General features: G+C 35.3%; 2 protein-coding genes across 5 annotated transcripts in view; one reads left to right on the forward strand and one right to left on the reverse strand.

Annotated features, from left to right (window-relative positions):
- pals2b (protein associated with LIN7 2, MAGUK p55 family member b) overlaps positions 1 to 27,127 on the reverse strand; it is a 349,623-nt gene that overhangs the window by 134,072 nt on the left and 188,424 nt on the right. The gene's annotated exons all lie outside the window — the stretch shown is intronic.
- Positions 7,473 to 27,127, forward strand: part of igf2bp3 (insulin-like growth factor 2 mRNA binding protein 3) — a 44,205-nt gene continuing 24,550 nt past the window's right edge. For 3 of the 4 annotated variants that reach the window (XR_012394466.1, XR_012394465.1, XM_009294198.4), the window contains exons 1-5: positions 7,473 to 7,951; positions 8,881 to 8,941; positions 17,627 to 17,675; positions 26,174 to 26,225; positions 26,331 to 26,394. Coding sequence is in view for 2 of the 4 variants with exons in the window: in XM_009294198.4 (XP_009292473.1) it covers positions 7,777 to 7,951; positions 8,881 to 8,941; positions 17,627 to 17,675; positions 26,174 to 26,225; positions 26,331 to 26,394 (401 nt within the window). In the remaining 2 variants the exon portion in view is untranslated. 4 annotated transcript variants of the gene reach the window in all.

Consider the following 27,127-nt stretch of genomic DNA (forward strand, 5'->3'; position numbering starts at 1 on the left):
TGGTTTGTTCTGTAGACTATTGAAACAAAATAAAGCTTAAGGGGCTAATCATTTTGACCTTAAAATGGTTTTTAAATTAAATTAAAAATTAATTACTGGGTGTATGTTATTTAATGTCATTAAATTAGTATTGATCTAAATGCCTGACAAGATATTTTTGTATATGAATGAACTATTGTAAAAATAAATCAAATTTTAGAACCTGTGTTTTGAAAATTGTGTTACATTTCTGCATGAGAGTCATTATTCTTTGCTTTTAGAAAAAGAGTAACAATTCTAATTATAATTTAAGCTGAAATTACAAAATCCTTAAGATTGAGTTTGGGGACAACTTAAATGTTTTACATTCAATCCACTTAAGTTTGCATCTACAAAAGGATTTATTGTATGTTGTGTGGTAATATTTTGTTAATGTGTAGATGGAGCTTCACCTGTGATACGGCAGCTTGCTGCAATTTTAATTTCACTAATCGATATAATAAAGTTGAGTCTGAGTCTTTAATAAATTAACTTAATTGATTTGTTAGGACAACATGAATGAATTGTGTGGAGCGCTGCATTTATTACAGTGTACCAAATAGAAAATGAAAGCTGCATTACACCTGTACTGTTTGGGTATTTGATCCATTTATACATATGCTTGAGTGAGTGAACGGCTGATACTGAGAATCATAAAGTGGCAATTCAGCTATTAAACTGTGCATTAAAAACTTTTGCAGGATCCTACAAAAAAGCTTTTGTTGTGTTTGAAAGCATCCGCACAACAAGAACGAGCACACAAGGTTTTTCATTAGACAAGCATGGAGTCTTTTGCCATTTTAGACCATCGGCCATATTGTTTTCACCTATAGGCATTTCAGCTCAGTGGAGTGAAAGAGAAAGAGGAAGTTCTGAGAACAATCCATTGTTCAGATTCTACTCCCTGATGCGGCCAGGAAATGACATGAGGCCAACACTCCTAAAAATTGATTTTAAATTTGATTAAATATACATATAAATACTACAGCCAGTCTAGAGAGACCATAAAACGGGCTTTGGCAGGCTTATAGGTTACATGTCGCTAACTGCAACCGTCTGTAAGTCAATGAATCATTCTTTTTTTTTTTTTTGTACAAAGAGAATGTTAAAGATTCTTGGTCACATCATCACATATTTTTCTTTGTAGATAATGTGATCGCATGCGACCAATTCTTAAAGCATGATGTGGTGAGTTTACTGTAAAACAAATCTGTAAATTAACAATTTCCCGCATTGTGTGATTCATTTAGCATTTTGTCCCGCATTTGAAAAGGCTCCAACACCCATTGATTTTGGAAAGTTTTGTTTTTTACATGTTTAATAGTTTGAAATAATATAGTGTCTTTGCTGGTGATGCATGGGACAATAACCATTTTCAAGGTATATCGCAAGTTTTTAAAACTGACAAAATTTTGCTACAGTTTATGTAAGATTTTTTTTAACCTTTTTTTGTTTTTAGGACAACAGTATCTCCAGCAGGAAAGATATACAAAGATGCCATTTTAAATGGTAAAGAAATCTGTGTTTTTGAAACTAAAGAATATGGCAGAAGTCAATGGTTTATTTGAATTATTTAGCCTGACATGTTTACTGTTCTAAAATATTATAAACATTTCTCAAAATAAAATTTATTGTTTTCAAAGAGAAAAAGGTTTTTGTTTTTTACCCAGACATTTGAAAAGAGTATATTTTAGAGCAGTGATCATAATACCGTTAAACCGTGACATTTTTATCCAAGGTTATCATACTGTCAGAATCTTATACCGGCCCTTGCCTACTGTAGGTGATGTGATGTATTTATATTGTTTCAAACTAATAATATTTCAATAGAAGTCATCTTTTTTAAACTGTAGTTACATTTTCAATATCAAAAATTTCAAGGGCAGATCAGGACCCCAATTTAAAAGCATAAATAAACAGAAAATACCAGTGAACCATGAATTACAGGAAACTTAATTAGTATACAGATGAAGTCACAATTAATAGCGCGCCTTTTATTTTTTTTCTTCTTTTTTTAAATATTTCTCAAATGATTTTTAACAGAGCATGACAATTTTCACAGTATGTCTGATAATATTTTTTCTTCTAAAGAAAGCTTATTTGTTTTATTTCATCTAGAATAAAAGCAGTTTTTAATTTTTCAAAAGCCATTTTAGGTTAAACTTATAAGCCCCTTTAAGTTATATTTTTTTCAATAGTCTACCGAACAAACCATCATTATATAATAACTTGCCTAATTACCCTGACCTGCCTAGTTATTCTAAATAACTTAGTTATGCCTTTAAATGTCACTTTAAGTTGTATTTAGAAGTGTCTTGCAAAAATTTCTAGTAAAATATTATTTACTGTCATCATGGCAAAGATTAAATAAATCAATTATTAGAATAGAGTTATTAAAACTATCACGTTTTGAAATGTGTTGAAAAAATCTTCTTTGATAATCAAAAATTGGGGAAAAACAGGGGGGCTAATAATTCAGGGGATTTAATAATTTTGATTTCAACTGTACTTCTATAAAATGAGCTGAAACACCACAATTCTTGAGATGTATTTGGGACAACTTCATTGTTTTCAGTTTAGTTCACTTCAATCTGTTAAGTTAAATCACCCAATTTGTGTTGGGACTAGGCATGGGTACAGGGGGCCAATAATTCTGACTTCAACTGTATGTTTTCTATGTTAATATATCTTACATTTGCTTTGGTTTAAACATGTCACTGTAGCTTTGAAAAGAAAGAAGAACATCTTCATATTGTGCATTTACTGCAATTATTTTATCTTTTAAGAAATGAGTGACTCGAGACTAAATATTTCTATATTTTAAATAGGCAACAGAAATCCTATACTTAGTTTGTTGCTAAAGGAACACACTTTATTGAGTGTAATATAAATAAATGATTAAAAAGTGCTCTCACACTACTCAGTTTGCACATAATGTTAAAGCCTCACAACTTGTAAACAATATTTTGCTATATTTTTGTTACATGACACATTTTCCTTCCTACATTAAATGCCAGTAATTAAATGTAATAAATTAAAAAGACAATTGGACACATAAAAAATTCTTTACTTAGCACAATGTCCTTGAATTTGGGCTTTCTTCAAAAAAAAACATATATCCAATCGGTGTGTAAATGAACAAAGTTCGACATAAAAGAGTCATCAATAGCAACTGTACCCATTGAAACAGAAAATGTACAATATCTTTTTTTTTTAAATGAATGTAAACTTTAACATTTAAATTGAACATTAAAAATATAATTTAAATTTCCTTTAAATGTATTTTATTCTTATTCCTGTGCTTTACAAAAATCATGGAATTTTTAGCCTTTAGGAACTCTGCAAGAATTGTACACTTTTATTTAAGTGTGTGACAACAAATGTTTATCTAGCCTTGTTCCGGTAAGATGAGCAAAATACTTGCTTTACAGGTCTGTTATATTTTAAACACTGCAGTCAAAGAAACCCTCTAATCAAACATATATAAACCATTTTTATAAAATCTCTTATGGTTCTCAATCATCTTTTTTGTTTGCTTAAAATGAGCTCCTGACCAACTTCGTAGAATCTTGATTTTTGAGGGCCCACAGTCAAAGGTCAGGCCCACCTCCACACACGGGTTATGTAACTTGTTTTGTCCCTAAAATGAATTAAAAGCATTAAAGTTTATGCCTTTTTAGTCTTTTTTTCTCAGCTCAGTAAAATGAAAATAAACATTTGAAGTTAAACATCTGAAGGCAGCAAAACAATTTAATTAAGCCATGGTATACAAATAAGTTATCTATGGTAGAATTTGATTTATTTCTTTTCTCTTTTTATTTTATTTGCTTATTAATGGATAATCTTTGTCACAATATTCCATGAATTCAAAATAAGATATTAAAGAATACACGTACAGTGCAACTTTAATCATTTACAAGGCATCCATAATAACAATAATAATAAAATGTTTAGCCACATCAGATTACAATTTACGCTTCAAAGTCGATGATTTTTTTTTTCAAATAACGAAACAAGACAAAGTGAAGGAATAACTAGATGAACGTTAGAAAACCTACAATTTTAACTAATGTCAAAATACATCTTTATTTAGGAATAAATTATACGAACATAAGGAAGCATGTTATATCTATTTGACTTGGTAAATATTAACCGTATGAGTTATTTGACATGAACACAGGAAGCACGTTAGAAAAAAAAAACAGTTGGGAAGATGTGAATCAGAACCGCCATTTTCTTAAAAAAATGCACAGGGGTTCATACAGTCTAGAACATAAGCATCGACTAAGCTGTCAAACAATTATATCGCTAAAACAAAATAACAGAGAAATAATCGTTTTCAATGAATTACTTGCTTGTTTAGTACGTTTAGAGAAAATTGCTATAAGTTAGACGAAACTTGCATTAAAGTTTCTGAAAGCAATTAATTCGTATAAAACATGGCGATACTGGACATACTGTTCCATACATTCGCTCAGCGACGGACACAAGTTGAAAATTTACTAATAAATCCTTAAACGGTCCGTATATAACTGACACTGTGCTTAAATCCATTGTTCTTCAACGAAGGCGAAGAAAACAAATGCTTTTAGCCGCTTGTTAGTATATAATCTATAGGATAAGTTTACAAGAATTTATGTTTTCGTTCGATTCACTTATTCGACTGAAAATAGTGAATTATCACGGTGCTTGGTAAGAAATTCCTTTGGAATCTTTCGTCAAAACCGATATACACCTCACTCCATACAACTTACACATTGTTTTCCTATAGAAAGCGTCTCCCCTGACGGGAGGGAGCAACGGGTCGCATTCCTTTCGGTAACTTGTATTCAAAGCAACCTCATAACTATTCTGCACAGATGTAAATGTTTGTTGGTTGTTATGTACGTTTACATTATCACAGTCTGTATAAAAAGTTTACCATATGAAATGAACGGTGCAAAAGGAGGGCAATGGTATGAAAATGAGCTTCTGATCTGACCAACGAATGAGGGGAGGAGAATCCCCGCATGTGTGCTAGACAAAAGGACTGGGTACCTAAGGCATTGTATAAAGTAAGACATTCCGCGACAATTGTAAACAAATAACCACAAGTTTGCAGTATTAGAAAATTTCCTATACAACACATTCATGCGAAATGCCTCGAAATACCTCATGAAAACGAAGTCCTCCTCCACTTTTTCTGTGCATGTATTTTACGGTTTGAATCTGAAACAACGCGAAATGTATGTAGAATGTGTTCCGGTTTCTTATTTCAGACTGGCTGAAGGAAGTCTAACCCATAGTAATTGTTTCGCGCCTGGATTTGTAACGAAGAGCAGTGGATGAAAACCAATGAATGAACAGTCGACGCAGCAGACAGCCAGAGTAGTAAAGCAGAAGAAGCTGCGCTCTCATTGGTCTCCTGCTTGTCCAATAGGAGCGCAGCATGTGCGTGCCATTCTACTGTAGTATTTCAGTTGTGTGAGCTGGAGCTATACTACTGGCACCCAGGCCCATGCTGTCTGACTTGAAGTCAGCTTTTTTTCCTTTTCTTTTTCTTTTTTTACTCATTACACTTGTGGGTGCCATTTAAAGTGAACACCTGTGGAAATGAAAGAAGCTAGTTATATTTTATTATGAGAAAACTGAGATTTGAGGGCTCTTCGTACCAGGATTTAAATTGTGCACGTGGATATTTTATTTGTGTTATAAAAAAGCTAATGTATACAGTAAAGCTTACTGTAATTCAGTGTATGTCTGTGTTTCTTAAGAAAGGTTAATGGCCATTTACTAGATAAAATGTGGGATAAATTGTCGAGAAATACAAACCAAATTATCGTAAATGTACACAGTTGGAAAGATGACAAAAAAATTCAAATAAACATTTATTATCCGTTCTGAATTTTTATTAGTAGTCCTACACCAAAAGGGAAACTCATTCGAAAATGGCCTCCATCAGGCTAATATTTTCACATCAGATTTCACAACATGCGTGCATATAGGCCTAATTGTTAATAGGCTACTGTCAAAGTAAAATGCATAAAAATAGCATCTTTAATTCAAATGAATTTTATTTCACAACCATTTCAATGCTTCGCATGGCGTCTGTTTAAATCAAAGATGTATTGGATATGTTTTTCACATAGCTAATTTAAACGCCAGGTAACAAAAATGATCGCAGACTAAAAAAAATCAGTAACCATGTTATGCCACTACCAGCCTTGTAGAAAGACTTTTCTTGCTTCAAGTACTCACATTTAGCAAATTCATTTCCGAATAAAATTGGAAAAATCTGTCTAACGTGGGCTATCGTAGACTCAACTGTGATTTTTTTCTGCACTTGATAACTTATCTATATAAATTGTATATATTTACATTTGTTTGTGAATTTAGACATGTATACATGAAAAGAAGTCCAACACGATTTATGTGCATGTGTGTGTGTGTGTGGCAGAAAGCAAGGGGAGAGAGAGCGAGGCGCATAGGGCGTGGGCCCAGTGTAAATGTCTCCGCTTTACGTGGAAGGTCGAGCGAATTGCAGGCCGCACATGCAAAAATTACGCAACTCCAGTCTTCTGTGGAACAGTTCAATAATTTTCGGGGAACAAGTCTAAAGTGGCCATATTGCATGAACCAACTCAGAGGCCTAGGATCTCCTCCCCGCTGTGCCAGAAGGAGGCCCGCCTTTACCACTCACCATTACGACTTTTCAATGTTCTGCATGGCCCTCCCCTTTCTTTAGGCACCGGAAGTGTACAATTCGCTTTGTTCAATCAGGTTGGGTCACGTTACACTAGGTCACACATGTCAAATAGCCTACTGTAGACTTGCAGCGTGACACAAATGCACCACATATGTGGCTGTTTATAAATGCACAGTTACACACGTTAGTTGCGCTTGTGGTCTCAGATGTTTGCCATTCTTCTACTCCACGTAGGTCCTTTAGTGTATAGATTGAAAAGTCCAACGATGTGGATGCTGTATGAATGGCAGCCCCTCCCCCTCGTCCTCTATATGGTAGCCCACCATAAGTGCAGATAAAGCCACAGTGCTGACTTAAAGCGCTGTGAGCGAGCGTGCGTGCTACGCCTCTTTACAACTCCAGCAACAACCAATAAGAGCGCGGAACGGCATTAGCAGAGAAAAGTCCACCGAACGTAATATCATTGAACGGTATAGCCATAACGGCTAGCTTTGCGGTGCACGGGATCTCTGCAAATGCACGTAGAGAGGTTTTACCCCATCCCTCTCTCTCTTTCTCTCCATCACTCCCTCTCTATCTGTCCCCACCCCAGTCATCCCTGTGCCATTTTCCCCCAATCCGACACTTAATTGAGCAACCGGGACACCTCACGTGCAGGACTGATTTGTAGTTTGAACACGTGGCTCATTGAAAAAGGCAGAAGAACTTGGGTTTTTTTGATTTCCCGTTCTCTCGATGTTATTAAGAGGCGGCGCCTACACTAACGTGTGTGACAATTTAGTCGCATCGCCAAAGAGTAAAGAAACTTTCTCTATTTCCTCCCAGCCCTTGCCTCGCAGAGGTGACGGAATAAATTATTCAGCTCGCTCGAATCAAAAGAAAACGCGAGTGCGCGCAACCACGGCGGCGATCTCGTCCATCAAATATCTCAGTAGCTTTGAGTGATTGGGAGAACACTCCCAGACCCTCCGCTGAGCGACAGTGCGGTGCTCTCTACAAACACTGCCCATCCGAGCGACGCGATAAAGGGCTGCCTCTCTGCAACACGGTCGCTCATTTTCGTATACAACAAAATGAATAAGCTGTACATCGGGAACGTGAGCGAGCAGGCGAGCGCGCTGGACTTGGAAAGTATCTTTGAGCAGTGGAAGATACCTTTCAGTGCTCCCTTCCTCGTAAAAAGTGGCTACGCGTTTGTGGATTGCCCCGACGAGAAGGTAGCGATGAGGGCCATTGACACGCTTTCAGGTGAGACTTTTGTGCGTATGTGATTTTGTCCGCCCTTTAAATGAAGTACAATGCAACTGTAGCCTTTAACAATTAAATGCCTATGCAAAGCAGGGATTGTGTGCATTCAGTGAGCAAGCGCTCACTTTCAGTTTTTTTTTAAACCACGGGTTTACTCGCTGAAGTGTCGTTTTAGACCCAGAACCACTGAAGGGCAAGGGTCTATGAAAGTTGCAGCGTTGCTTGTGTATGCAGGGCAAAATAAGAAATGTGTTCAACAACTCTGATGCCCAAGCGGCGAGTCGTTGAACACACTGTTTATTTGAATTAAAATGGGCTAGATTCTTCGCCCTGGCTTTAAAATGCACTTAACAGCTCGTGGTATACTTTCTGGAAGTGAACTGCACTGTTAGACACAATGTGTCTTTTTGTAAACTTTGTCATTGTAAAACTGTATCACTTATGTCGCTGCAATTACGAGCTCTAGAACACCAGGTGGTTGGCTTGCATTGGTGGCTTGTAGGCCTTTCGACTACTCCCCTCGTTTGCTCAATATGTACTCAATGTGTTTGGGATGAGTGTAAATTGTGTAAAGCCTGCTATATTTGCCATAAACAGACTGTCCACTAATTTATACATTCTCATTTTTGTTCTTAAAGTCAATGTCTCGCTGCTCGTGGCTAGGCCTTCGCTCAAGCGTGGGGGCAAATTTGTCTTCCATGTTTAACCTCTGGGAATTTTGTATCTATACTATTTTAATTAAACAGGTTTTACATTAGGATATTTTAAATATTTTTCTGACACCGTGAAGTGTGGTTTTATACACGTTACGTAAATGTGTTTTATATTTGTGTAGGCTACTTTCGTATATTTAAAGTCTATCACACAATAAACATTTTTTATTTAAATTATAATGTGATTTTACTGAATTATAATTAATATTTTTTCAGGAAAAGTAGAACTCCACGGAAAAGTCTTAGAAGTGGAGCACTCTGTCCCTAAGCGACAAAGGTAAGATTCATGTGTAATTTATGCAATTTAATAAAAATGGCTGGATCCAGACTTTTGCTTGGAATTATTATTTCTAAATATTTTTCACACAATAGACATGTATTTAAATCCCCAAAGACTCCTTTGATTTGATTTTCCTTCATATGGTCCATTAAAATCGTATGTGCAAGCGAAATGATGGTGGCGTCTGTTTTATGTAGGCTATCAGTATTAAATGCAGATCTGATGGCTTGTTTTAGTAACAAAAAAAGGTGTGCGAGCTCCTGATTGAACCTCAGTGCCAGCGTGTGGAATGTGGGTTTTTGTAATACATCTGAGGCTCTTGATGTACTAAATTCCCATATTTCTGGACATTTAGGCCCTGACAAAACGCAGCCAAGAAACGTAGCAGAGATGTGCAAAGTGAGAACGCAAACGTTGTAAATGGGACCGCACGTTGCACATGAATGTGCATTTATGGAGCCATGCTTGCTGTGGCGTCCATTTAAGAAGAAACTACTATTCAGTCATGCCGTTCAGTGCTTCCGCCCCCTCTTTCCCCTCCTCGCGCTGCTCAGGCACGAGATGGACTCCTCAGCGCGCGTGGATTGCAAGGGTCGAGGTCTTGTCACGAAAACTGGTTTGTGGGTGCACATGAACTGTAACGACCAAACTTGATGTAATCCCCCAAAGCACTGTTTACTAGCCAGGTACGATAAGGTTGATGTTTTATCAGATATCAAATTGACGTAACGACATGATATAAAATGAACATTTGCCTTATTTACAAATTACATCTACCTTTCGTACATAAAGGCTGTTTGATAATTTCCTGACTGTTGGTTTTTAGAAAAAAGCGAGTGATTTCATTAATTATTTTTTTGTGTACACATTTCCACGCAGATTGTGTACGGTACGTATTGGTTTAAACGTTTAGACCTCAATTTTAATATGCTAAGTAGTGTTTGTTTTCTTCACATTGGGTCTCTTTCTATTATTCGTAATAGTTAAACACGTTTTTAATTTATTTCTAATAGTTCAATTAGATGTTATATTTACGTTAACTCATAAACATCATTTTTGCCTTTTAATTTCATTCACGACACAAATGGCTTAATCTATTGAGTTTAAGGGTAATTTAATTAAGTGTATTATAATGGTGTGTGTGTGTGCTGCACCAGTGCCATCCATGTTGATGGAAACAGGTCAGAGGTTGTGTATTTAAGTTTGTTTGAACTAGGAGCCAATGAGAGTTAAGTATAGTGAAATGCATGATGGGAGTGATCTTGCATTCTATCATCTGAGCTTTGTATAGGACCTATCCTTTATGTACACAAACACACATAACATAGGTAAAGTTGGCCCCTTAACTCTCATTATGTGTGTGTAAGTGTACAAAAGTGTGGTGTGCGTACTGTGGAGCCATTTTCTGGGAGATTTTGTGTGGTCAGGACGGCAGTGTGTGTATATAAATTATAATATAGAATATTCACCTATTTGAACTTGCATTTTTTTAATAGAACTATAATAGCATAATTTATGCAAAAAAAAAAAAACATTTGAGTTCTTAAACCAGGTTTGTTTACACTATTGGCCTTAAGGTTTTTGGTTGCATACTTCGTTTTTCTTTTTAACTAGCTTCCTCTTCATTACTAGCATAGCTGTTTTCACTCAGAGGTGTGTGTGTGTTGCACACGTATGACTTGAAGGGGGGCCCCAATGGGTGTGGGAAAAAGGGTCTTCAGCTTGAAAAGATACTCTGTTGTGTGTGTGTAAAAAAAAAAAAAAAAAAAAGTTTGCCATCAATGTTAAAAAAAATTATATAAAAAACTTTGTTGCTGTTAATTTCTCCAAATATTTAATACATTAATTTGATAAATTTGATCACATCATAAGCTGTAAAAATGATAGTTTATCAAAGTATTGTTAGTAATTCAGTGTGAAGCCTCACATTCAGTCTATAAACCGTGTTGGTATAGTTGCTGTCCTGCTGTATTTTTTTATGCATATTTCATTTATGCAAAAAGTGTAGCTGATTTTTATTTTTTTATCAGCTTTGTAGTGTTTTTTCTTTTATGTTCTTTTAGTCTTTATAACATGAAAATTGAAAATAATGAAGTGTTAAATAATGTTTTTGTTGCTTGTATATGAAGATAATATGCAGCCATGTTTCCTGGTTCCTCCTGGAATGTTTGCATTGGGTAGTCTACTGCAGCCCCCCATTGTTCTATGTATGTTCATACACATGCTCGCTCACAGACAGTTATGATGCATGTCGGTTGGATTTTGTAGTAAATGAAGATGCCTCTACTTCCGTTATGTCACAGCAAAACCCCCACCCCTTATTCCTCTTCTCTGTAGGCTAAACTGTATCCATGGTTACCAGACCCCACCCCCCGGGGGCAGAGAGAGTTTCTGTTACCCTGAAATGGGGCACTAACACCCCACCCCCGTCCTAACCCCACACACACACACACACACACACACACACACACACTCCCCTCTTGCTCCTATAGCTTAATCTGCTGTAGGAGAACATTCCATATTGCATTCCCATCGGAATGCAGCCCAGGACTGGAAAAGCACTCCAATCCCACCAAATTCCTCAAAAGACAGTGGAAGTTTTTAATTCGTACATCAAACCACGAACGCTGTACCGCTGGGCTTCAGTTCACTTTACACAAATAAAAAGGTTTACCTATTTTTTAGATATAAGATTTATTATTATTATTATTATTATTATATTTGATTGCACATACACCTTTAAGTTTTACCTGGGCTTTTCCCCCTATTTGATGGTCTTTTTCAGTGGTTCATTCAGCAGAGTGCTTCTGTATATTTTTATTTTTTAGGAAAAAAATTTTTTTTCCTAGATATGTTTTTGTGTATTAAAAAATTAAACATTGTATGTATTGCAGTGTATAGGTTATGTAATTGTCAGGGCTTTTTGCCACAGTGGGTATTTAGTGAAGCATGGACAGCTGCTTGTACGCTGTAGTATGGTGTGCAACCCATATTCTGAAGCTCTAAATTATTTGTACATTATTAAAGAAACTGTTTTCTTAGATTTTCCTCAATGGCAGCTGTTACTTGTTAGAAATGTAGTGTAAGCATTAAACTACCTGTGGGATTTTTGCCTCGCTGGTCATCGCATATAGAATGAAATTTGGATTGCGCTGCATTAGATTTGACCGGAGGCGCGCACGTTGGGGAAAACATGTCCAGGAATCACACAGAGATGTTGAATGCGAGTTGTGATGCATTTTTATAATTCTTAAGATGACTACAAGTGATTGTTCTCATTTTAACATCCACACTCTTCATCAGTGCAAATGTCCCTTACAGCATTCTTCTCCAGGCCTTACCCTATTTAGCGTTACAAAGCTTGAGTGAACTTTTTTTTATTATTACTTTTTTTTTTAAAGCAAGCTTTAGCAAGATTATATGTAATCAACTTTTTCTTTATATATATATATATATATATATATATATAATCAGCTAATATTATATACAGTTGCATTTGCTGTTTGTTCACACTGCTTATTTAAATTAAGCTGAAACGACGCAGTTGAGTTTTTTGGAAAGAGATAACTTGTTAATTTCACTAAAACTAAATTAAATACTTTTGTTTTATCCCAATACAAATTGATTGTGTGGAACCTGGTGTTTTCTACACACAGTAGCTGTTACTGATTTAAAGCACAAGTCATTTTGGATACCTATACAGTGTTGCTCTATTTGTATTCTTTACCTGAGCAGAAATTTCCATGCTTTAGAAGTGACAATTATATTCAGCATAAATATTGTTGTTTAGAGTACCCTTGCTGCGGACTGTTGAAGCAAGATTGATGCTTGATCTCCGTTTAACTGTCTACAGCAAAGATACTCAATTCTAAATTGTCTCATAGTCGTAATTAAAACAGATTTTTTTCCCCCAGTGGTTTACTGTCTTTTTATGGAGGCAAAAGCTGACATTTCGGTGACCTGTAACTAGAAAGCAATACGCTAAATAATCTGCATCACGCATTGATGGTGTGAAGCACTCCTGTTGATGCACGCTGATTGCTTGAAGCACCTATGGGCCTCAACATCACTTTACTCCATTATGGTGGATCAGTTGCTTTAACACTAGTATGCTATGAGTTGTCCATTATTGCTCACTACTTAGACCCTGAACTATGTTGCATGTGTGATACACACACGTGTGTGTATGTGTGAGACTGTCTACCTGTTCAGGTAGAGGCATGTTTGTTCCCATGTCCTCTGTACATTCTGTTCTTTTCAGTGTTAGTGTGTGTAAATATGCAAGTATACAGAGTTTGAACTTTGGAGTTGTGGGCAGTTATAGATCTTTCGCAATCGCCGCACCAAAACATACACAATGTTAATGACAGTATTGGTCTTGAATTAGTTATTCTTACAGAGCAGTATAAAATTTTACTGGGTCTGTGTGAACCTGAATGAAGTTAATAATGCTGTGTGTTATTGAATCTGAAGCAAGTGTGCAGAATTTTTCTCAGTATTGTTTTTTTTTCTTCTTGGAATTATTCATTTTGCAGTTTGTTGGAATTTTATCCAAGTTGATTTGCTTCTTGTACTCGTAGTAAACATTAAATGCCATGTCAGGGTCCTTGACAGCTGCAGGTGATGAATTTTGTTCAAGTTCGGTTTGAAGAAGAATAAGTCATTGCATTAATTGACTAATTAGTTTATTCTTAAATCAATTTGGTTATCCCTGACTATTGAGTTCAGAGACGATGTAGAATTGATTTTATAACAACATAACCTATGGTATATGTGTGAAGCAAGTATCTTAAACCTCTAAGTTGCCCCAACATTTATCACATTATCTACATGTGGGCATATAGCAATATGCCAGACATCTGACATAATGACCTCTTGTATTGTCAGATTTTATATCTCTGCAAGATATGCAAAATTAATCTTGTATCTACAACTGAAAGTTAATTAATGTACATCGGGGCTGGTCATGTACATGTTTTAAATCCTGGTTTAGAGCAGCAATACCAGTGATGTTTAAACTGAGTCTACGGGGTGTTAGTCAGGTTCCATGGAGCAGCAAAACCTGCTGGGAACAGTTTTTATTTTTGTTTTATTGAATTGTCAAGTATATTTTGTAGATGCAGCTGTAAATGTTATCAGAGATTCTGAGGTAAAGTGGACTATCAGTTGGAATCTTCTGTCACTTTTTGAAATAGCTTCAGCCTATTTGAATGAGTTGACTTCCCCCTGACTTTGTGTGCTAAGAAACTAATTGAAATGTACACTTAACACACTGTTGGACTTTCACTCTTGAATGCACTGTACCTGATTATCGTCCTCGCTTCTAGTTCCATAAACATGATGTGCAGCCTTTGTGTCAATTATCCTGGATTAAACAAATACAACAACAACTATTTCCTTCAGATTCATGGGTGGTATTAGTGGACTGGTTTTAGTTAGGTACCTTTAGTTTCTCAAAACATCAAATCCCAGATTTTGTTTGCTCCAGTTGATCAACTCCAGTCCCTCTTTTGGCAAACCTACAATCAGTGGCTCACAAAACTGCCTGTTGTCTGGTTAACTGATTGTAGAGCAAATTGAATTTACCTAAAGATGGGGATGCAACGATTAACCGATTTCACTATTATAGGCTTCTCAACACCACGTTTCTGCACAGAACAAAATTGTTGCAACTAAAAGTTATGGCAACTAGAGTTCCGAACTTGTACACTGAGGTGAATACCCATTAGATCAACTATGGCTGAGGCTAATAACTAAGGCCCCGTTTACGCTAGTGCGTTTTAGTTCTAAAACGGCGTTGTAGAATGAAAACGATCCGCGTCCACACTCGCGTTTTACCCAGCGTTTCTGAACTGCTCTCCGTCCACACCAAAACGCTGAAAACGCACATCACGTGACCACACACACACACACTCTCGGGCAAGCGCTCCAGCATTTCTACCCAGATGAGAGCTCTGCTTGTCGGACTGCTCATCACGCATCTCCCGCTGGATCTAATCTCACTATATTTGCTAAACGTGATATTTCATTCATGTTGTTGTCTTTATCTAACGACATAGGCCAATTCCCTGACTTTGGTCATTGGAATCTATTAAGTTACTTGTTCACGGGTAACATGTTTTGGTTAAGTGCAAAGATAAGTTAATGATTAATCCAGGTACATTGACTGATCGCTTGCCTTTATTTCCTACAATGTATAAACTTATTGTATGTTATACTTTTATAATTGTCGATTATTAAAACTGATATTCAGCAAAAGAGAGGGTGCGTTTTCTATTTTCACTGAAATTGAAAGGAGGCAGTTGCTATAGGCTCCGTTTTGTTATAAATATCCACAAAGTGAAGATGACGCTCATAAATGCAGCACGGCGCCTCAACATTTCTGCTGTCTGTTAAGTTTTCTAATATTAAAAAGAAAATAGGCAGTTCCTTAAATCATGTTTACATTTTATTGTTGAGAAAGTGAAACAACGTAGCCAAGGTAATGTGAATGAAGTTATAAAGTACACTGTTCCCTTTGAAGATTTACCCGTGTCCTCGGTATGTTTTCCATATCAAACTGAGAAGGGGGAGACTGCAGCCTTGATCAAACTTGCGAAGTCTGAACTTACAAGAAGAGGATGCGAGACTGAACTGTGTGTGGGCTACTTAATATTGAGGAAAAGCCCCAATCAGATAGGCGAACGTTTGCAGCCCCGCCTCCGTTTTCAGATGTCTCCGTCTTTCCCCATCCATACTGAGACGGAGCAGCAGCGTTTCAGAATGAAAACGGCCTCTCCAGCGTTTTCGAAACGCTCAGTTTTCGGCGATCGAGAACTCCGGCGTAGTGTGGACGGATGGCGTAACCATAGCAAAACTTTTTCAAACTAAAACGCATTAGTGTAAACGGGGCCTAAGGGATGTTCATTTTTTGCATGCACAAGTTTGTTTCTTGCGCATATAGGGAGCGATGCAATGTGCTCACAGTTTCCAGGTGCGCTTAGTTGAAAGAACTCAAGCTCACTGTGAGTCACATGGAAAGAACTAGACCATTCAGCTTCATACTTTGTATGTAATCCACACATTTCTACTCCAGACAAAAAAAAATACAAAATGAATATGTCAAACAAGTTCTTAATAAAAACAGAAGTGAAGTAGCTTTTGACCCAGTTTTGTTTTTTTCAAAAGAGAAATACTTGGCTAATATGATACTTGGATTTAGATTAGCCAGATTTTATTCATTTATTTTCATTGTAAAATTATTACTTGTTTAAATGCCAAAAAAAAAAAAAAAAAAATTTCACTCAAGTCCAAGGAGAAACTTTTTGCTGTATTATTTGGTTACTGATCAACTATAAATAAAACTTTAAAATAAGTTTTCATGTGTTTTTTTTTCCCCTCTAAAAAAGTAGTGTTTTGAAATTAATGAATGCATAATAATGGTGATAACTTTTAAACCGTGATCATTCCTCGGACTATAATTGTACAACCAAAATCTGTAATCGTTACGTTTCTAGTGATAGAAGAACTTTTAAAGAACTTTAAATAAACTGTTCTAACAATAATTATTTTGAAAGATGAAAAAAAATCAAAAGCATGTGTTTTAAACAACCGGTGATGTCAATAATGAACCATTTTAAGTGTACATTCAGAATACACACTTTCTGTTTGCGGGTCTAGATATCAGGTCTGAGGTCTCCACTTAGACCATACCACCATCTTTCAGAGAGGATTAACTAGGGCTCTGTGATTTAATCAAAATCTAAATGCAATCGTGATTTGAAACGTAGGGATTAGCTAATCTTAAGAGGTTGTGATATGGGATATTTGGGGAAATATTTCCCAAATGATGTTTAACAGAGCAAGGAAATTTTACAGTATGTTTGTATTTTTTTTTTCATCTGGAGAGTTTTATGTTTTATTTCCGCTAGAATAAAAGCAGTTTTACATTACACAAGCCTTCATTAAACAATAACTTGCCTAATTACCCTATCATGCCTAGTTAACCTAATTTACCTAGTAGATGTCACTTTAAGCTGTATAGAAATGTTTTGAGAAATATATAGTAAAATATTATTCACTGTCATCATACGAAGATAAAATAAATCCGTTATTAGAAATTAGTTATTTCAATTTATGTTTAGAAATGGGTTGAAAAAAATCTCTGTTAAACAGAAATTGGGAAAAAATAAACAGGCAGATTATTGAGCTGAAGCTGAACTACAAAATAAAATCACAATCATAATATCTGTAAAAAAAATTGCAATTAGATATTTTCTCCAAATCACACAGCCTTAGATGTAACTTAACCTTAACTTTGATACGTTTCCGTAAAAAAATAATTTTTGTTTAGCCATTTTTAGTATTAAGTTGGCTATAGGATTATTCCCTATGTAGCTGCAATTTTCAGTAATTCTTTCAAAAACAAAAGTAGCTTCTGTTATTAATCATCTTAAAAATTAAATGAAATGAGGCTTTTTTTCTGCTGATCAGTTGTCAGAATTTTTTTTTAACCTATAATAACATTTTAGAAAGCTAAATGTCATGTTAAGAAAAAAAAAAAGTTCTATTCCAATGCTTTTCTCTTAAAGCAATCACTGCTGTTTAGAATCTCTTTCAATCTAGACAGAGCTGACTTGTGAATTATTATTTTTTTTTTTACTACCTTGTGTAGTTTTATAATGACCTCTCTGTTTTTTGCAGGAGCTGTAAGCTGCAGATCAGGAATATCCCACCTCACATGCAGTGGGAAGTAAGTTCCCTTTTTTCATCTCCACTCTAGTTCTCTGAGGTGAAGGGGCTTGTACGAGGTGTGATGTTGAAGCAGTGCTGAGACTTGTTGGCTCACCACCACACCTCGGCAGCGCTGACCACCAGACCTCCAGAGTAATGTCCTAGAATTTGACATCTTGCATCAAACAAGCTTGAACGCTCCACATTTAAATGCAATTTTATGTTTTTAAGGATTTTTTTTATCATGTATTTTACATCAGATACTCCTCTAGGCAGTTTTTGGGTAGCAGTTTGTTTTGTGTGTACATTTTATGAGTGTGTGGCTTGTATTTGGTGTGGTCTGAACTCCCGTAATCCTCATCATGTGATCTAGAGTTACAAAAATCACTACTGATCCTAAACACTGCAATTGTTTTCATTTAATATTTTGTGCACTGCAAGATGGATGGTCAATATCTGTCTTCTCTTGTTTGGTAAAGTGTAGATTGCAGCATAAATTGCATAAAAGCGTGAGATGTTGATCAGCTAAAAAAAAATAATAATAATAAATCCCTCTAACCCATCTTTGCTGTCCTTCACATATCAGATCTAAGTATCTGTAAAAGTGTTTTTGTGTGCCGCTCAGTATGCTGCTCTTTGCCCTGCCGCTTCTCATGTGAGCTCAAGACAAGATCTCACTGACCCTTTGAAAACTTTGCACGACAAGCTCTCTTTGCTCATCCCTCTTCCTCGCTTCATTCCTGTGCGTTTGCATGGCTGCGCTGGGAATGAATAGAGCCTTACAGAAGTCCACAAAAGTGCTCTGATCATAGGAATCACTTCAGATTCAAAACTGCATTGTGTTCTGGCAGTGTTTCCTCAGCTTTTATGTCCATGACCAATTCTCTTGCATTTAATTTACTGGATGCGAGGCAGAGACCCCCACCCTCCGAAATCAGACCTGTGGTGGGGGGCTTCCCAACTACCAGTTTCTTTGAAATGTATTATTACAGTAGTAGGTCATTACCTCCTTGATGTTGGATTAAAAGTAATGATTTAAAAAAAAATGTTAGTCGACAATAACTACAATTAACAAAGGCCACTTGCTGTGCTTTCCATCATGGGTTTAGTCTGCAACATGACATGTATAATAGGGTGAAAGTAAATATCCACTAGCATACTTCAGTTTAGGATCCATTGATGGTAGACCACAAGTTCAGGAAAATTTTCAAATTTTTTATTGAAAAATAAATTGTGTATTTTTATTCATTATAACTGCATATTAGTTAAATATTTACTATTTTCCCAAGTGTATATAACTCTACTGTAAGAAAATATTCTGTACATTCAGTATTATCTTTGCTTGAACTGACCCACTCTAATCCTGTTTACATGAAATGAGCCTGCTCCCGACCAAGTTTGATCCGGGACTTGTTGTCATAGCAAAAGTTCTGGTAGACCAGTTTTGAAGAACGAAACGATCCTGAATATTAAAATAAAGATTGCTAAATTTTGTTATCTGTAATTCATGATAATAACAACTGCTGTAAAGTAGTCGTTCCACAACATACTTTGACATCTGACACTTGAAAACCCTGTGAGAAAGTCTAGTAGCTGGGAATGAGCTTTCTACAGTATCTGGCATAACAATAATGTTGTTTTCGTGCGTTTGTATAGATGAATATGACCACTGTGTAAATACACAGTATAGTTACAACAATATGATATCGTTGCCTATATATTTTATTTTTTTTTTCCCCTGAAGATAAATACCAAAAAATAACACAACTGGAATAACTAAAGTTGTGATTGTCTGATGTCAAGAAGTACGAGCAATAATGAGTAATAACATATAATGATGCGTGCAAGTGTTGTAATGGTGTCTCATTTCTTAGTGGTAAATAGTGCCTCGTTTCCACTGACTGGTACAGTTCGGGTCGGTACGGGTCACCTTTATCAGGCTTGCGTTTCCAACATAAAGGGTACCCTTTTGGTGGGCGTGGTGTATGACAGTTTAAGTCGACGTCATGCTCGCTCGAATTAATGTCTACAGTAAAGCTGTACGGGTTGTTCACATATCATAATGAGCAGCACTTCTCACAAATCAGATGCTTTACACTCATAAATACTTGTGTATAAATGTTTATTACTATCTTTTCTATGAACAGGAGTTGATTATAACTGCAGATCAATGACAGTGCGAAATAGGCTACTGTATCGTCTGTAATTAAATAAAATAAATACATAAATGCAACATATGAACACATACAGCCCCTTACAGTCTCCGATATATTATTAGGCTTCTCTTTTTTTTTTTTTTTTTTCTTCTTCTGTGTTTCACTCTCGCTTTACTTTCACGCTTGTCCTTTTTTCCTGAATGGATCAGATGACAGAGACAATTCAATAGTCACGCTCCGTTTTTATCAACAGCTCAAGAAGTTTGTTATACCAAATATAGAAGCGATTGCGAGCTCCCGGAAGAAAGTGAATACCGCTTGCACTTTTAGACGGGCTCGTAAAACAACAACAGGACACGGCAGATTTTTCTTCTTGGCTTTGTGTCTTGTCACAAAGACGACAGCAAGTTTTGTTTGAGCTCGGGTCATCCATGGCTGGTTATTATGCATATAGTATTTCCATGTAATGTCTCTGCTTTGTATTTAAAAAAAAAACATGGTGGTTCCTTTGTTTACGTTCTGTGTAGCTCCACGAGCTTGTGACGCATCTCTGTAACCAATCAGCGTTCAGCTGCACGTGTAGCTCCACCTTTTGGTACTCCTTTCTCCCGTCTAGGACCCTTTCGAAAGGGTTCCGAAAAAAGTGGTACAGTACAGTTTGGTTCGGTACGCTTTTGACAGTGGAAACGGCCATAAAATATGAAATCAGATAAGTCTCAAAAGAAATTCACACAAAAGATGCGATGTACACATGCGTAGCCAAATTCACGTGCATAAAACCAAATTCACGTACGTAAAATTTATTTATATTCACAAAATTTCACGTGCTCAAAAAAAAAAAAACATTTTAATAAAATACGTTTCACAAATGCAAAACACCATTTGCAAATATATTAGAGTGTACAAAAAGTTTTAAATGTTTAAAACTTGCGAGTTCATCCTGTATGAGAATGTGCAAATCCTCTTTCACGTACGACTCCCCCTGGATACGTGTGTGTGTGTATTTTTGAGACTTTCCTTTCAGAGTCAGGGCAACTCGTACCTTTCAGCCAATCATATGAGAGCTGTATTCAATGAAACCAACTCTGTGCTTCTTTTGCGCAGACTGTTCCTCTCCAGCATGGCGAACAGAGAAAGCAGCAGTCGCATTGGAATTTTAAAAAATTTATTTATACATGTGACCATATCCTCAAATTTAAAAAAAAAAATTAATAAAGGAAAAATTAAGAGAATTTTAGTTAATTTTGTAGGTTGCAATTTATATTTGCAATATTTAGAATTTAATTGTATTATCTTTCAATTTCTAAATATGTTTGGCAACTAAAATGTTATTTTAATCAATGAATCTGTTTAATAAATATTTTTAAGTGCACCAAAATACGTCTATCTATATGTCTATATTCACTGAGAAATGGATAAAAATATAAATCTTAAAAGCAGTGTACTCCTTTATGCTGAGCACTGTTTTAAGAGAAAATCTTAACTTGTTAATTAATAAGATTTTGCATCTGCTGTCTTTATCAGTGACTATTTAAATATCTGCACATCATCTTCAGTATCATGTTAAAGATGTTGGCTACTAGCGAGTTCATAGATTTGATGAGCGTATGAAATGAAGAATTTGTTTTAATGTTTATTTATAAAACCATGTTAATGTTTTAGTGAAATTTGAATTCGTAGAATGCTTTAACATTAAACAAGTCAATTTAATGGGATTTTGAACTGTATTTGAAAGACAGTTTGTGAAGAGTGGGGGGGAAAAGACTATCAATAGACCGCAGTATTATTTTTAATGATTATAAATGAGTACAAAAATGAAACTTTGAAACCATTATGCATCATTCCGGCTGTGCATGTTATCCGCAGCAGAATTCTGTTGAAGTATTTATGATGCGTCTGATGAATCATGTCTACTCTGGTTTTGCCCTGTGGTGCTGAGCTCTGTTGTAGTTTAGTACTCGGACTAGTATTATCCAGCAACAGAATAAAGCCATTTGTAGTCTGTAAACCAGGAAGAGAATTATCACATGACATGAGCCATGGCTTTCCTTGAATTTCTAGACATTCTTAAGACTTTTAAACCTTGATTTGTGCTAAAATTAGAAATGTCTGAAATGTTTGTGCTTAAAAGCCATTGGAAATGCATGAGGGCATCCCTGGAGTATTAGTTTCTGGGTTTGGCAGATGAAAAAAAGCTTTTTTATTATTATAGTTTATTTTAGCACGTATTCTGGTGAAAATAGAACCCTAAATGAGAATAAGTTTGCTTTATTTTAATATTACACTACTATTTAAATGTTTGTAGATAATGTTTAGTTGCTTTTTAACATTTTTAATTGTGGAACAAAAAAACAATAGTTGTGTTGTGAGTATTCCTATTCCCCAAATATTTTAAAACCTGTGTGTGTGAGACAAATTTTTTGAACAGTTAAGTTTATTTTAAAGTTTTAGAAGAATAGGAACTATTAAAAGCCTCTTAACATCATCTTCACTTGCTTGCTGTTTGTGACCTTACTCTCCATTTAAACAAAAAATTCCAAATTAATTTTGTATTAAATTTGTTCATATGTTAAATCACTTGAATTTATACTCATGGTTGAGTTGGATGTGGTGTATGCATTTCTATGGAAGGATATCATCATCTTGACATTATTTAAACAATAGCCAAAAAGTTAAAATAAAACATATTAAATTTTATATATCCAAACAAACATTTAATTTATTTCCGAGTCCATTTTCCTTCTCATATTTCAGCTTAAAATCAATCCAGTCATATGATGTCAGGCTGTGAAAATATCAAGTACCTACTTGAATGAGATTTAGTCATTTAATCTTTTCTCTCTTTTTTTTTTTTTCTTTTTTTTGCTTATTTGTGTTCAGTTAGAAGGTGTGTTTGGGTTTTCATCTTGTAAGTGTGGGCACATTTTGAGATCTTTTAGTGTTGTCTGTAATGGCCGTGCGTTTCGCTGTGTGACCAGGCTCAGGCGAGCTTATCCTGGGCTGGGTTTTAACCTGCTGCCCCGTCTGGCTGAAGGCCTGCTCCATGTGTGGACGCCCAGAATGTGTAGATCAACCCCACTCACCCCCCCCTTCCCTTCACTGCATGGTGTCTAAAAGCCAACCACACCCCCTTCCTCTTTCACCCGATTCAAGGAAACCTCATCTTATTGGCCTGGAATTCGTGATTGACTGGTTGTCTAGCCAATGGCTGGAGATGCCCAATGGCTGCTGGGAATTCCATAGTAATGTACACGCCAACCAATAGAACTGCTTGGAAAGGAGAGGGGAAGTGGTGGCGGTTTAATGGGGGGAGGTTATAGACATTAGTATGTGTGACGTATAGGGGGCTGGTGTGTGTGAAAGCCTGTAGGTTTCCTTTTACCCATGTTCAGTGTTCGCCTGCATGCCGCCTCCTGAGCAGGAGTGGTGGAAGTGAAAAAAAAATGCTGAGTGTAAAATGTTTTTTTTTTTTTTTTTTTTTTCTTGAATTTGTTTATTTATTTATTTGTGCAAGATATAATTTAATACAATTAAGTATGAAAATGCACCAAAGCCAAGTTGGCGCTTTTTGTGGTGAAATCTTGGGTCAAAACTGATTCGAGATCCAAATGGAGCCATTTTAAAGTTTAGTCAGTTTGATATATACATTGATATTGCTCCAGTAAATCTAGCAGCATTTTAAAATTTAGTCAGTTATGTTAGTTCGGAACCTATAATCGATCTAATTTTTCAGAAATAATTTTTTTCTTATTAATTTCCCTACTGTGTGTGGAGTCACGTGACCTCACTCTAGTATAGTGTGATGGACCCATTTTTGAGCCTTCATTTGCACTACATTGACTATGATTGATTGTATACTGCGCCAAAGATGTCTTGAGATGGAATAATTCCCATTACTTAATTTTTATTTACATGAAAATATTTGTTTACAGTTGATGCAAAAAAAATGCACAGTTTAAAATATTATTAACAGGGTATACAGGAGTTACTTTATTTATAAGAGATACTGCTTGATTTCAACTTTTTAATATGAAAAACAGAAAATTAATTTGCTTCTAAAAGTGCAAGTTATTTTTACTTTTTATGAGGAAAAAAGTGACTGCTGGCTGGTTTTCAGCAATGTGTGTTAATTTTAGTTGTTCAAATGTTGATGTTTAATAAATAACCATAAATATTTGATAGTCTGTGTGTGTTTCCTTCAATTATAAAATCAAGTAATGCACCCTTTATTTAAAATCTGAAGTAATGACAAGTAATATGCGAGCATATTTTCTGTAAAAAAAAAAAAACATGTCAGTGAACTATGAGGGTAAAAATAAAATCAAATAAATAATTGTTCATTAATCGTAATTAATGTTTACTTAAGATTTAAATTTTAGGCCAAATCGCCCTGCCCTAGATATTAGTGATGTTTTTATAATGCTATACATTGTGTTATATTATCTAGGCTTTAAAAATGAATTTTACTAAAATAAAGGAACTGACTAACTTTGGCATCTGTCTTTAAACTAACATATTCAGTATCAATACATTTTTTCCTCTTCTATAATCTCTTTATTCAAGGAAAAATCTTAACCCCTTATGTCGATAACTCGATGATTTTTTTTTTCCCAACACATCCCGTAATTTCTAAAATCTCAACCCCCACCAAATCATTGATTATGTTGGTTTATGGCAAACGATCCGGAATTAATACATGTATATTGCGAAAATCTGAAAATATGAAGTGTAAGACCAATTTATTATAGATAAAATAAAATTCTAAATCTTTATTTCTTGATGTCATAAAATATTTCAGATTCTCATTTACCTTGTTTATTTTTTTCTCTTTTGTAACAGTAATACCAAAATCAAGTGTAGTAGTGCAACATGATTGTTTGATTATTTTGTAAACCAGCAATGCTGTGAAGTGTAAATCATTATTTAAAAACAGTCATTCGTTAAATGAGTTTGAGTCATTATTTAAAACCATGAAAACATGGTCAACCATTTGGCAGAGCAGGTGGTTAAAGGGTTAAAGTGCTGATGTAGTGTTTTTTTTTTGTTTTTGTTTTTTTGCTGTTGGAGCAACAGGGAATGCAAAAATGTTGTAATTTCCAGTCACGATATGAGTTAGCCAATTATGGTGACTTCCACTTCTGAGGTTCTCCATGTAAAAGGATTATCAGCAAGAAATGAACCACTTTCACATGCCATGCAAATAAACTTTTTATTATTGTTATTATTATTATTTGTTTTACTATTATTCATTTTATTATTGATTAATGTTATAACTGGTCCTTTTTGGTAATGACACGTTTCTCTGGTGACTTATACCAGATTTCAATCATTTATTCAGTTTATACCATTTTATCCAATTCTATAAATTATCTCATTCATGGACCATGGTTATTTGAGATGGGCATGGTTCTTAAAAAGTGAACAATTCAGTCAAACTGGTGAGGTTCTTGAAATTAAATTCTACACCATACAGTCTCGTATATCTTTTTGATCAAATGTTGCACTTTGTATATAGGTCAATGACCTAATATGTCCCATTTAGGAGTCCACATCAAATTAAATGAATACTTTATTTTATAAGCATATTAAATGCAGGTGTTTGTTTCAAATGACTCTTGGAAGAGTAATGATTTAAAATGAATAATTATTTAGCATTTTCTTGAACAATTCTTGTTCTAAATGTTCATGATAAAATGCTGTAGTGCTATTGCAGTAAATGACAGAAGGTGCTTTTGTAAAAGTCCTGTTTTGCTCAATGAATAAAATTGCAAGACTAAATGTATACATAACAGTAGAATAACTTTTTTAAATACTTGAAAGCCTCTTATTTTATAAAATTTTGTGCCTCGTATGGAAAATGAGGGCAGCACGATGGTGCAGTGGGTAGCACAATTGCCTCACAGCAAGAAGGTCACTGGTTCGAGCCCCGGCTAGGTCAGTTGGATGGAAATCCTTCATGTTCAATAATTCAATTTAGATTCAGTAAATCTTTTGCTCTAAATCTTTTTAACAATTCACCTTACTGTAAAGCACATTTTACTGGACTGTCCTGCTTTTAATGATTCCAGAAGACTTTTTTATAAAATTCATTCTTAAGAATTTTTTTTTAAGCAAAGTGACACCAGAAAAGATTTTAGAATTTTTATCAAGTATTAACACTAAAAATCTTATTTAATTTATGTATTCATTTGTCAGTTTTTAATTGTATATTTATTATTGTAATGTTCCTGCCATGAAAATAGCCTTGGTTACTGACATGGCATTAAATAGAAAATACACTACATTTAAATGTGTTTTTAGACCTCCACCAAAATCTTACACCAAAACAATCTAAAGTGTGTTGCTTTTTCTTCACCCGCAGGTTTTAGACGGGTTGTTAGCACAGTATGGCACAGTGGAAAGCTGTGAACAAGGTAAGATGCATTATTCAGCAAACAATCACTTGTATGGTAATTCAATTATTAAAAGATTGCTGAAATCTCGACCTCTGTCTGTCTTTTCTTCTCTTTTATCGTCAGTCAACACTGACACCGAGACAGCAGTCGTCAATGTGCGATATGGTGCCAAGGACCAAGCCAGAGAGTGAGTATCATCTGCCTCTCATTCGGTCACCACACCACCACCCCCTCTTCCAGCAACTTGCAGAGAAATGCGAGAGAGTCAGATCCACACACATACACTGCTATTTGGGTTTATTCAACAATTATAATAACTCATTCAGTGCCACCTACTGTTTGATTAGTAGAACTGCAAAGCGGTCTCGGGGGTTGCTGAAGAAGCCTCCGGTAAATGAATGGAGCCGCTTGGATAAAAGGATTTTCGGGCAATTGTTTGTTCACAATGGGAGTTCCTGTTAGCATCCACTAGTGGAGGTCAACCAGAGATTTGGTGGCGTATAAGGGCACTTGCTTTCAACCTCCTCTCAGCCTCATGCTTTGAAACTTAATATTTATAGTTTGGTTTGTTTGGTCTTGTTTTGGAGAAAAGGAGTGAATGATTTTTTTAACATTTTTTTTTTTTATAATTTTGCGGTCTCAATCACCTTATATTGATCTAAAAGGGCTAAAACTAAGAGTGTGTGAGTGTGTTTATGTAAAAAAAAAAAAAGTGTGTGAGTGCCCCCATGATTTAAATCATTATAAAAAATTTCTGAATAAATTCTTGTGTAAACTGTTGCATTAAATTTAAACAAGCAAGAATGCAATTACTAGTATTTATTAAAATGCAGTAAATAAAAAAAAAAAAAAGATAATAAACCAACATTTAGTTTTATATTTGCTCTTATTGGACTTGTTTGTGAAAGTATAGAACTGAG

The sequence above is a fragment of the Danio rerio genome, chromosome 19 (assembly GCF_049306965.1).
Source record: "Danio rerio strain Tuebingen ecotype United States chromosome 19, GRCz12tu, whole genome shotgun sequence".
NCBI lineage: Eukaryota > Metazoa > Chordata > Actinopteri > Cypriniformes > Danionidae > Danio > Danio rerio.